Source organism: Trematomus bernacchii, unplaced genomic scaffold (assembly GCF_902827165.1).
Source record: "Trematomus bernacchii unplaced genomic scaffold, fTreBer1.1, whole genome shotgun sequence".
Taxonomy (NCBI): domain Eukaryota; kingdom Metazoa; phylum Chordata; class Actinopteri; order Perciformes; family Nototheniidae; genus Trematomus; species Trematomus bernacchii.
Window position 1 is genome coordinate 21391862 of NW_022987739.1, and position 13506 is coordinate 21405367.

Below are 13506 nucleotides of genomic sequence, written 5' to 3' on the forward strand. Positions count from 1 at the left end.
AATGAACCACCTCTGGAGTCTCCTCCTGTGGGAGAGACCCAGGGGGATCACCACGTGACCAGCTGACGTCATGCTGAGCAGCTGTATCACGGAGAGGGCTGTCACCACGCTGCGGGATGTGACACGCCGGAGGAAAGCTGTCAGTTTCTCCACTCTCTGCCGCGAGAACCGCGAGAGCCGCACTCTCCTGCTGGCTGAGTTTAATTCCACTCCCAGATAAATGATTGTCTGGGAGGGAAGAGGACAGATCTTCTTCCAATGTATGAAAAAACCCAGGCTTGACAGATGCGATACAAGATGTACCGTCTGTAAGCAACTTCCTCCCTGGAGCGAGCCCGCAATAGCAGGTCGTCCAGATCCAGAACCACACTCTCATCCCTCCTCTGTGTAGTGGCTCCAGCCTTCTCTACACACTTTGAAAATGTGCGAGGAGCCAGGGAATATCTGAACGGCAGACGATTGTCTGGTCTGATATTCCCTGAAAAGAGAAACGCAGGGATTTCCTGTGTTTCGGGATGATGGGTAGGCTACATGGAAGTAGGCCTATGTGCAGGCTTCAGGTCTATGGAAGTGAACCAGTCGACCTGGTGAACACATTCCAGCACCTGTTTGATCGTCAGCATGTGGAATACTGACAGATCAAGGATGGGTCTCATTCCCCCGTTCTGGCTTCTCTGTGATGTGCTGTAATGGTCGTCATGGTGACGAGCCACGCCATTGCCCTCGCCGCCGCTGCCCGTGAGGCGAAAGGGCTGCGAGGGAGCCTCCCCACGCTGCATTTCACTCCGGCTCTCATCATGAGGCGCTACACGCTCAGGGGATGAATGGAGGTGTGTGCAGTGCTGTCCACATGATGAGGTTTATTATGACTGTGTGTAGGAGGCGTATCTCGGACAGAGGAATGCCGCGAGCTCTGCAGGTTATTAACCAAGGTTAAAACCGGCAGGCTTCTGCAGCGAGCCCTGCTGTCTACTAATCAACAGATTAGTGGCAGCCGGCTTAATTAGCGAGCTCTGCAGTTTATTAACCGATAGGTTAAAACCAGCAGGCTTCTGCAGCGAGCCCTGACGCCGTGGCGGGTGCTGCGGGCGCTGCCGCTGGGGGCGCTCAGCAGGCTGGAGCCAGCTGACATGCTGCCCTGGGGATTATACAATAGCGATAGCCTTAGAGGGCTAAGCCATATACGAAATAGAACAACGTCAAGCCTTTGGGCTCTGAAACTACGGGGCGGCCAGAGGACAAATACAAATGCGTTAATCGCACGTTAAAATAATTAGTGCCGTTAAAAAAAAACACCACTAATATATATACGCCCTAATATATATATATATATATATATTTTCCATTTGGTTCAATCAAAATTTTTAATTGGTTATTAAAGGTGGGGTGGGTAATTTTGGAGAAACCAGCTCGAGTGCGCTAAAATTTGAAAATACACAGCCGGAAAAAATCTCCCACTTCCTTACAGAGCCCCTCCTCCAACACACACGAACGCGCACATGACCAATGAGGGCACGAGATAAGTTTGTGCACAGATGGAAGGCTGACAGGCAGGTAGGCCATCCAGTTATTTTAGCTCGTTGCTAATTCAGAGGCTCAGCGTTAGCATTGTGGGTTTTATTTTGAAAAATAAATTAAAATGATCAGTTAGATGAGTTTCTTCCCGTTACATGGATATAAAACATTCATAGTTTATTAAATGAACATGCCCTCAGACACTGTTTCCTGCAAGATGTTGCGGGAGTGCCCCGGTACCGGGGTCTCTCGGGCTTAACAGGTTAAACTACTACAAAATAAAAGACACATTTTGTGGTGTTGTTAATTCTAGGTTTATATAAAAAAATGGTTTACTGGTCTTTCCCACCTGAATTCTAATTGGTTAGGATTTGGCACATGAGCTAAAATGAGTTTGACACCCCATGGATTAAAAAATATTTAGAGTAATTTACAGTTTGCAGCCCTACAAATACACACACATAGGTTTGTAATGGTTAACTATATGTTGATATGCTCCCTATTCAACCATTTTGTATATACATTATTTCTAGAGGAGCAACTGTTTTTTCTGTGTGTGTTAAGAGAGACGTTCTTACCTGGCGTAGTTGACCAGACACAATAGACTAGTCTCCAGCAGTTGAACAACAGCGAGCGGACCTGCTACCTCCATCAGAGGCACCTGCAGATGTTTTTAACATAAGGGAAAACTTACTCCCTCTGACCCCCTCCAGAATCCTGTATTTAACTTTTGACCTTCAGTTGCACCCTGAAAAGCTGCAGCTCACCCTCGCAAACACCACAGTGCCCTCTGGGATGGCACGGAGCGTGACGCCAGAGCAGTCCAGGCCTCGCAGGAACTGGAAGAAGGCAGGGTCTGTGGCCGGGGGCAGGACTGAGCGCAGGAACTCCACATCTGGATCCACAAAACACAACACAGCTGTCAGCAAGGCCAATAACAGAGGCTATATGTTGTAGGTGTACCTCCTACAAATGTGCTATTACATAAGAACATGTGTCCTCAATTTGCCCTCACATGTCCTGACTCGCCACTCACACACACACACAATAATAGCTTGATCTAATAATTTACTGTAAAGCTAATCTAATCCAGCAGCTAGCAGCAGACATCAATGGTGTAACTGTGATGACGTTTAGACTTCACATGATTGACTGTGGCCATGACAAAAAGGACTTTACTTCAAGAGTCCCTATTATGTGCATTTATAAGGTTCATATTTTAAACTTGTGCTTCTACAGTGACATGTTTCCATGCTTTAATGTTCAAAAAGCACCTCTTTTCACCCTCTGTCTGAAACCAGAGCCCAGTCTGCTCTGATTGCTGAGCTGGCCAGCTAGGCTTTGATTGGTCAACCGCTTAGTGCTGTCCCACCACTTAGCCTATCACTTACAATTTGTTGGAGTGCTAGCCAATAAAAGAGTGAGTGCTAGGTAGTGATGTCATTATGTAACGGAAGTAAACAAAGGAGTGCAATGGATGCGTTTCAGGCAGGGGGGGAGGGTGTGGGAGAGAAACTCCCTCTGGAGTGAACACAAACCTGAATAAAACCCCAAAAATGCATAATAGGGTCCCTTTAAGTATTTTCCATTTTATATTGTAGCGTAATACTTCTCCTTCACTACATTTCAGTAGGAAATAGTATAGTATCGTGTAGAGTAAGCACATTGTACTCTTTAATGTACTACATGAAAATGACAACTACAGTTACTTCACAGATTAAGATTAAACATCCAAAACATGTAATAATGTCCAAGAAATGTACGCATTGTTGCAGATTGTACCCAACCGGCTACAACTAAAATGCTGCGTTCATGTAAACTTAAAGAGAAATACAGTATACTGTTGTTTTTTCTAGTTGTATGCTTATGTACTTTTACTTTGGTAAATGAATGCAAGATTTATACTGCAAACTAGAGAATGCATTTCCTGCTGAAAATGCGTGTGAATGCTGTAAACTGTGTACATTTGTTTCTGTAGCTGAAAGTAGGCTGAAGGAGTAAGATATCAAATATACGTATTAGTATACTGTAAGTACAAGTAGTAGTAGTAGTAGCTTAAGTAGTAGTAGTAGTAGTAGTAGTAGTAGTAGTAGCAGTTGAAGTTGTATTAGAAGTAGTAATAATAGTAGCAGTAGTAGTAGTAGCTGTACTAGTAGTAGTAGCAGTAGCAGTAGTGGTAGTAGCTGTAGTAGTAGTAGTATAAGTAGGTGTACTAGTAGTAGTTGTATTAGTAGTTGTAGTAGTAGTTGTATGAGTAGAAGTGGTGTTAGTAGTATAAGTACTAGTAGTAGTAGTAGTAGTTGGAGTAGTAGTAGTAGTAGTAGTTGTATAAGTAGTAACTAGGTTACCGCGGTCACCTGCAGCAGCAGAGGGTGGCTCATTCAGAATGCATTGAGGATTATATCTGACAATTTTGCCTCCTGTTAAAAAACGATGGCTCCTATCAAAAGAATGACCTGACCGTGAGCATCAGAGAGCCCTGATGAACGAATCTGTGTTGTTGTTTTGTGTTTTGTGTGTTAAATGTGGACATGACAGCAGATGGTCTAAATTCAAAAACCTTTATTTATCCAGGTGAAATCCCATTGAGATCATTGATCTCTTTTTCAAGGGAGACCTGCAGCAGTAGGTTCCACATGAAGACATAAAAACATAAACAACAGAACAACAAAAGGACATCATACAGCAAAAATTACAATGGGATTACAATTTGCATATCTATCCACATGTACAGGTACCAACAGCATCTGATTGTGTAGCATCCAACCGAGCTTTAAAAACATGTAGTGGTACCAGATTACTAATTTTCCATTCTTTTTGCAGACTGTTCCAAGTTAGTGGAGCTGCACATCTAAAAGCTTTCTTCCCTAAGACAGTCCTAGCACTTGGCACATTTAATAAAACCACAGCATGCGATCTCAGGCAATAACTACTTTCAATTCGCCGAGAGATCAGGGAGCAGATATAAGATGGTAGTTTATCCAACATGGCTTTGTAAATGAAAATGTACCAGTGACTGAGCCTCCGTACAGTAAGTGATGGCAAAACCGCCTTGGTATACAGTGTACAGTGATGCGTAAGTGCTTTACAATTTGTCAAAAATCTCAGTGCACTGTGATACGCAGCATCTAACTTGCTCAGGTAATTGGCAGGTGCATTCATATATAACAAATCACCATAGTCCAGCACAGGTAAAAAGGTCACAGTGACTAGCCTTTTTCTGGCCTCAAGCGAGAAACAGGACTTATTTCTGTAAAAGAAACCTAGCCTAACCCTCAGTTTAAGCAGGTTATTTACATGAAATTTAAAAGTGAGACAGTCATCAAGCCAGATACCCAGGTATTTGTAACAGGCAACCACTTCAAGTTGTATTCCTTGCGTAGTTACAATATCCAAAGCAGTCTCTGGTGTATTTTTAGCTTTAGAAAAGAGCATTACCTTGGTTTTATCCACATTTAAAAGAAGCTTAAACTCAGAGAGCTGAGCCTGAATAATGTTAAAAACAGCCTGTAATTTAACAACAGCCTCGTTAATCGAGGGACCTGCACAGTACATAACGGTATCGTCCGCATAAAAATGTAAGGTTGCTCCTTCGACATTTTCACCTAAACTATTAATATAGATAGAGAATAATAGCGGACCTAAAACTGAACCTTGTGGTACACCATTAGTGATGTTTAACCATTCAGAAGACAGCCCATCAAAGTGAACACATTGGGACCTTTCAGAGAGGTAGTTCACAAACCACCCCACTGCATGGCAGGATAAGCCAATACTGACTAGCCTCTGCTTCAAGATGCGATGATCGACGGTATCAAACGCTTTGGATAGGTCAACAAATAGAGCTGCACAACTCTGCTTATTATCTAAAATACTCGTAATATCATTTACCACTTTCATTGTGGCAGTGATGGTGCTATGTTGCTTTCTGAAGCCTGACTGATGTTTAGACAGGATGTCATTGTTACATAAAAACTAGAGCTGTCAGTCGATTAAAATATTTAATCGCATGATTGTCCATAGTTAATCGCGATTAATCGCAAATGAATCGCACATTTTGTATCTGTTCTAAATGTACCTTAGAGGGATATTTTTCAAGTTTTTAATACTCTTATCAACATATGAGTGGACAAATATGCTTTATATGTTTGTTTATTATCATTTGAACAATGACAAATATTCTAATGAATATTAAACACAACAACCTCTGAACATTACAAATATTCGCCTCAATTCAACCTAGAACCTCTCTCATACAATACAAAGTGTGTGTGTGTGTGTGTGTGTGTGTGTGTGTGTGTGTGTGTGTGTGTGTGTGTGTGTGTGTGTGTGTGTGTGTGTGTGTGTGTGTGTGTGTGTGTGTGTGTGTGTGTGTGTGTGTGTGTGTGTGTGTGGAGAGACTGTGATGGATCGTTGGAGCTATGTGCAGCTCAAGGCATATATGCTCGAACGGGAGCTGCCTGGACGCTGCAATCATGTTGCGGGCACTATCCGTGCTGAGTGTGCTGACTTTTCGTACAATGTCCCACTGTCTGGCTACCTGCATAAAGTCAAGTGCTCGGCGCAGTTGTCGGCGAAATGTCGCTCCTCTGTTTTCATTGAAACAGCTCCTTATATCCGTTAGCGCAGCTAGCTAGCACCAGATGCTAACAACAACAACAACACGTAAGGTGTGCCTTGCTCACCCCACACATACCACCCTCCCGGTCCTCCCGATGGTCAGTCCGGGCCTGCCGGTGAGCGTGGAAGTGTGGTCTGCCACAAGCGGGCGGTAGGAGCGGGGCTGTCAGCATCAGCTTGTAGATGGTATTTTAAACTCGATGCGCTCTGAAACTACGGGGCGGCCGAGGACAAAAAATACACAGCCCTAATAAAAACACCTTTACCTGCTCACTCACTAGGCTTTCAAGAACCTTGGCCAGAACCAGGGGCGGACTGGCCATCTGTAGAATCTGGAGAACCACAGAACGGCCGGTCCTCAAGGGCCGTTGACGGCCGGCCGGCCCTTTAAAAAAATGGTTTAACGTCATCATTTAAGTTGCGCTGACGGCCTTTTTCTCATAGTGTTAGTGTTTTCGTTACCATTTAAATATTGAATTCTATTTATTACTTTTATTTTAAATCAAATCCACCTGTTTTAGATAATATATTTATTTTGAGGTTGATTTGCAGGTTGGTTGTTATTTGTATTGTTACTGTGTATTTTATTATATTAACTACTATTTATTGCTATTTATAAAATACTGTTATGAACACTATACAATGTCTTTATTTTTGTAGATACCAGAATACATGACACAATGAATCTTTGTAATATATTTATGTTCTCTAGTTTAAATAATCATACCAGTATTTAAACAATGTATGCTGGTCACCTGGAATCCTGGTATAGCTTCCAGCATGGTATATTTAATACTATTATTTATTAAACATAAACTGGTGATAGATGGATGCTGTTTTTTTTAGCTGGCCAGGATGGCTGGTTTAGCTGGTTTAGCTGGTTTAGCTGGTTCAGCTGGTTTAGCTGGTTCAGCTGGTTTAGCTGGTGCACCAGCTGAACCAGCCATCCTGGCCAGCTAAAGTGTCCAAAACCCCTCTAAACCAGCCAGTCTGGTCAACTCAGTTGGTCAGGTTGGTTGACCAGCCTGACCAGCTAAGTTGGTCGACGCTGTTTTTTTCAGCAGGGTAGACGCCGTGGCAGACAGGGAGAATGAAAAAACATGGATAAAAATCAGAGAAAACGAAAAGAGGGGCTGAGAAGGCAAGAGAAAAAAAAGGTGAAGTCACTCGCAGGTGAAGCATATAAATGTCGCAAATTGACAGACCTTTTTGGCAGCTGCGCTGCTACAAGCACTATCATCAGCAGAACAAGTGCAAGATGATGAAGAGAATGATGAGGGCGCGAGTTCAGATATACAGCCAGCCTCCTGCGTTCATGATGAGGGACAGAGAGTTGAGTTGGTGGAAGAACCAGCTCAACTGGCACATACAAGTGCAGGGCAAGAGCAAGAAGTGGGTGACAATTATCCCTTGAACTGCATGAATGCAGCCTAATAAACAGCTGATTTCTAATAACTAATAGTACTGTATTTTTTTTTCTGATGCCCCCCCGTTGACATTTCATGTGGCCGGACTGGGTCAGTTTCCAGGGCTGAATTCTAGTCCCAGTCCGCCCCTGGCCAGAACTGACAATTTGGAGATGGGTCTATAGTTGTTTAATAAGGTGGCCTCCCCTCCTTTTAGTAGTGGCAGGACATAAGCTGACTTCCATACTTTTGGGATTTTGTTCGTGTTGAGAGAGAGGTTAAAAAGAGAAGTAAGAGGTGGTGCAATAAAATCTGCAGCTATCTTTAAAAAGAAAGGTTCTACGTTGTCCGGGCCAGCCGGTTTCTTAGGATCTAGCTTGGTTAAGACTTCACGAACAACATCAACAGTAAAAGGAGTAAAACTGAAGGGGTTTTCCAGACCACATTGTTCAGAGTCACCGACTGTGGTGTTCACAGAAGCAGTTAGAAACAGAATCAAACAGAGAGCCATAGGACACAAAATGCTCATTAAAACAATTTAACATAGTGGCCCTGTCCGATATAGAGCCAGATGCTGTGGTAAGGCACGGAGGTAGCTCATTACGGATATCACCGGTGGATATCGATTTTATGGCTTTCCAGAATTTTCTAGGGTTGTTCAGGTTGTTTGTAGTAACTGACAGATAATACTTAGATTTAGCACTTTTGATTTGAGATGTAAAGCTATTCCTTAGCTGCCTAAAATGAAGCCATTCTACCTCTGAGCCTGATTTCCTAGCCTTTGCCCAGGACTTGTTTCTCTCATGTAGGAGACTAGACAATTCAGCAGAAAACCAAGGATTGTCTCGTCCCTTCACTCTAAATGTACGCAGGGGTGCATGTCTATCTATAATTTCCATAAAACCAAGATGAAAATAAGACCATGCAGTCTCAACATCAGCACACAGATCGTTTTTTTCCCAATCAAAACCAGACAGATCATGAACAAAACCCTGCTCCACAAATGTTTAGTGTCTCTCTTTATGATAATACGAGGTTTACCCTTTTGGGCTTTTGTGTCCCTAATTGTGGCTACAACACAGTGGTCACTCACATCGTTAGCAAATACTCCCACAGATGAGTATTTATGGGGCACATTAGTTAAGATGAGATCAATTAAGGAGGATTTATTTGGGAACTTAATGTTAGGGCGAGTAGGACTGTCTACAATCTGAGTTACATTCAAAGAGATACAAAGGTTTTTAAAATCCTCTGACACAGAAGTTAACCAGTCCCAATTAAAATCACCAAGCAGCACTATTTCCTTGTAGTCAAGTTGAGATAAAAGTTTTGCCAATGAAGATAAAGAGTCCTTGACAGCTGAGGGGGGTCTGTAGCAGCCCACCACCATGACCTGTTGACCCTTTGCTACTTCGATATTTAAGGCTAAAAATTCTAGTTGTTTACTGATTGATTTGGAAACCATCTTGGTTACACAAAACTTATTTTTCACATAAATGGCAACGCCACCACCTTTTTTAGGACGGTCGGTACGATATACACTATAACCATTTAAGTAGATGTCAGAGGTCAAAATAGATTTATTTAGCCACGTTTCTGAAGACAATGACATCAGCGTCAGTTGAGCTCGCCCAAAAGCAGACAAAATCTAACTTAGGTAACAGACTGCGCACATTTAAGTGAATGAATCCCAACCCAGACCTAGAATTAAAATCAGCAGGAGTAGCTATCTGACTACTACTACTGGGCGGTCCAGGGTTAAGTTGTACATTCCCTGATAGCAATAATAACAAGAAAACCAGGCACCTTTTCCTCTTAATCGACACACATACATTGTCATCTGCTTTAAAATCACCAGCAAACTCTGCGAAAGTGAGATTTGAGCTCAAGAAGCAGTCCTGAACAACCATCATAGCAGGCAAGTGAGAAAGACAAACATAATTTGTCGAACTGAATGTCTGTGACAAGGCAACCAGTAATTGTTTGTGTAACACATCCGAACCTTTACAGGGGATGTCCACTGCGGGCGGCAGAACAGACCTGAATCCAGTCGACTTCTCAGGATGACGAGAGAACTTCTCATTGTCCAAAATAGCTAACAGGCATAGCAGAATCACGATAGGGGCCATTTTCCCAGACCAGCACAGCATCCGTATAGGCACGCAAGCAGGCCCGAAACGTGGAGGCGCTCCGGTCTCTCCGCGATATCCCCGGTGCAAATCCTCCTCAGCACAGCAGTATAGGATAGGCGAAGCAGGCCCAGCTCGAGACGTAGAGGCGCTCCGGTCTCTCCGCTATGTCCCCGGTGAAGATCCTCCTCACCACAGCAGTATAGGATAGGCGAAGCAGGTGCAGCCTGAAACGTAGAGGCGCTCCGGTCTTTCCGCGATATCCCCGTGGTAAAACCTCCTCGGCACCGTAGAGCACGACAGGTGGAGCAGGTGGATACAGGCCTCCGCTACAGCAGGTGTAAAGCAGGCCGCAGCCCGAACGCGGAGCCGCTCCGGCCTCTCCGTTACGTCCCCGGGGCAAAATCTCGCCAGCACAGCCGCACACAACAAGTGGAAGCAGGTCCCCGCCACAGCACAAACTGGACAGGTGGAAAAGGAGGCCCCAGCCCGAGCAACAACGTGCAGCCGCTCCGTCTCTCCGCGACTTCCCCGGGGCAAAAACCTCCCCAATTTGACTTCTTTCTTGTATGAAGAAAGATCTGGACAAATTTAACATGGGCGTCTATTCAGAATCAGAATACCTTTATTCGTCCCACAGAGGGGACATTTACAATTGATTTATTTATTGGGCAGCTTGGTGCACTTTTTGTCACTCAGATCACTATTGGGCAGAACAGTGCGTCAGTTTTATATGATGAAGGGAATTGAGCAGGCCAGACTAATAATAACACACTCTAGCTCTGAAGAGTCCGTCCCATAGATACGCATTGTAACATTGGAATCTTTTTTTTTTATTAAAAAAAAAGTTTAGAAAACATTTAAAGGGGACCTATCATGCAAAATACACTTTTGTACGTCTTTTATACATGAATATGTGTCCCCGGTGTTCCAGGGAACTCACCAAGTGTCAGAAAACACAACCCTCTCTATTTTCCTCCATACCCAAATCTCAAAAAACAGGGCTGCAACGGATCTGATAAAAACTGATCCAGATTTGAACACTTTACTGACGTCAGGACGGTGGCGCTACGGCTATTGGGCCAACTGTCCACCTATCAGGGGAATGTGGGGTTGGGCCACGGCCGGCCATTGCCGCTCGAAAGCGCTGGAGACGCTGTAGTACATATGCCAGGCCTGTAAGTGGCGCTGTAGTCTGCCACAAAAGCAGCGAAGAAGACTTCCCGCGCATGGTTGCCCTTCTGTTTATTCTCCGCTGTGGGTCTTTTTCTCCCTCCCTGAGGCAAGCGTTTGCTCCCGCTGCTGTAATTCAATGCAATCCCTCCCCGTCGAGGCAAGCACTGTAATGGCGCGTTTCCACTACAGCGCGGAGCACGGTTTAAGAGGGCTGTGACGTCAGCGGCCCGTTTTTGGTTGCGTTTCCACTTGGCCTAGTACCGGCCGGCGGGTCCTAATTCACAGTTTTTCTGGCCTCATAAAATCGTGGGTCTAGGGCCAGAGACAACGAGGCTGAGTCGGGCTGAGTATGCTAAACTAGAGAGAGAATCGCTGGCAAGGGGGCTACAACTACAACAAGATGGACATATTTGACCGTGATTTAATTGTAATACACGTTTCAAAATGATGCCGAAGTAACAACATACTGATACCGGTTAGTAAAAACCATGAATTAATGCTTTGACAAGTCTGCAGACAGACGGCAGGCGAAAAACCTTTTAAAATGCGTGTTTTCTAAATGGAGATTGGCTAAGCTAACGCAGTATATGCTCCGACCGTCCACACTCACAACAACGGCCTATACACACATAAATAAAGCAGCGACTGTATTCGCCATGACACAGGCAGTCTGTGGTTTGTACTTGTTTAACTTTTGTCTAGTTTCTGAACATATATGAGGAGCTGTGAGCTCTGAGTGCTAACAGCTAACGGCTGTGTTGTTTTTCTGGGGTTCTCATTGAAGATGACGTCACGGCTCCGCCTACACTGCGTTACTATAGATACTACCCCAGTTCCTAAACTGTAATGGAAATGCGCCATAAAGTGAGCCAGTCCTAACGAGGCCTAGCCATACCGAGCGAGGCCGAGCGAGGCCGTGTAGTGGAAATGCGCCATAATTCTCTCCGGTTAGTCCACCAGCAGATGACAAACACCCACCTCTCCGCCTCTTCCAAGGAACGAGGGGACCGTGCGGCAGAGTTTCAGTTAGGTTTTCTTTCGCCGGTCAAGATGTCCGTTAAAGTTTAAATCTTCCGGACAAAATTAGAAAAGTGCCGGTCAAAGGTCTTCTTTGTTATTTATTGAGCTTTAAAACAAATTAATAACGACTCTATATAATAATATAATAAAACACGGAGGACGGAGATCTATTTTTCTCCCCCTCTTCTGACAGCCCAGCAGCTGATCAGAGCACCTCTCCTGCAGGGGGGCGTGGTCAGCTGCAGCTCACAGAATCAGCCCCCTGCAAAAACATGGCTGGAAAGAGCATGCGAAATGAGGCATGGCTAAAATGCAGGATCTGTTTGGTATTTTGAAAAAAAAAAAAAATGATATTGATATACTTTATATAGGTATGGGGTATGGCCCTACAATATATATTGTTCAAATATAGCATGATAGGTCCACTTTAAAGTGTCCCATCATGTGCTGAACAGGCTGAATATTTTTTTATTTGAATGGTTTCTGTAGCTGAAAGTAGGCTGAAGTTATTCAACGGCACAAAATTGGGTGAAATAAGAAGATTAAAGAAAAGAAGAACAATAGTGTGAATGCTGTTGAACAGCATTCACACTAAATAAGAAGTTGAAGAATAAAGATTTGAAGAGCAATAGTGGGGAAACTGTTGAACAGCATTCACACTAATAAAGATTGCAAAGTGTTTTTCTCCCCTTGTTATTTATCAGAGCTATAAAATACAACTTTTTATATTGCTAATAAATCAATTAAAGCAGTATGTATGCATTTGACTTTGAGCCAGAAGTAGAGTTTCATTTAACTCTCTTGGTATGCAGTGTGTTCACTTCACACAGGAGATTACAGATTATTTTCGTATGCTAAAATTCAGATCATGTAAAAGTCAAAGTTCACAGAAATACTCCACCGACATCCACCATGTCTCATTGATACCCCACCCCCCCAGGGGTCGCACGGTATTGCGCAACCACAGCGGTAGTGCGGAAAGATTTAGGAAGAAAGTTACATCATGCAGATGATGAAACAACATTAAAACGAGTTGGTCATTCGCTACTGAATAAATGATATTAACGGAGGTAATAAAGTCCAAATTGACTTCCTCACCTTCGTCTGTGAAGCGAAAACTGCGCAGGAACAGCAGACAGTCTTGCAGCCCGGCGAACAGCGTGAAGCCTCCGCCGAAAGGGTTGTTCCTGAAGAAGAGCTCGAACACGGCGGGCTCCTGGTGCCGCCCGGTCCGCCAGTACGCGTACGCCATGGTTACCTGGTACAGGTCGGTGAGCAGAGGGGGGACCCGCTCCCGGATAGAGCGCTCCGTGAGCCCGCATGTGTTGCTGGACGGCGCTGCCATGTTATTGAAGCCCCGGCTGGAGGTTCACTGATGCGGGGATCTCTGGGACTTGCAGTTTTTCAAGACTCCTTCTCTAGAAAACAGCCCGCGGGAAAGGAGCGGGTGTGTTGTTAGAGCAACACTGCTGTCATTCCAGTTTTGACAGGCACCTTTACGTAAACACTATTTAATTAGACTGTGTGCAGTTAATAATGTAATGTGTCTTAAAAGAGCGTTTCCCGAAAAGCACGTGCCTATAAGCAAGAAACAAAGTTCGTTCAGGTCACGTCTTATGCGTTTACACAACATGTATATG

At 44.1% G+C, this 13506-nt stretch overlaps 1 protein-coding gene across 1 annotated transcript in view; it reads right to left on the reverse strand.

The window, feature by feature from the left end:
• naprt (nicotinate phosphoribosyltransferase) overlaps positions 1-13466 on the reverse strand; it is a 31139-nt gene extending 17673 nt beyond the window's left edge. The window contains exons 1-3 of the mRNA XM_034147270.1: positions 12965-13466; positions 2283-2410; positions 2094-2176 (exon numbers count right to left, since the gene is read on the reverse strand). Coding sequence (XP_034003161.1) covers positions 2094-2176; positions 2283-2410; positions 12965-13211 — 458 coding nt within the window. The 5' untranslated portion in view covers positions 13212-13466. The remainder of the gene's footprint in view (positions 1-2093; positions 2177-2282; positions 2411-12964) is intronic.
• Positions 13467-13506: the final 40 nt, after the last annotated feature.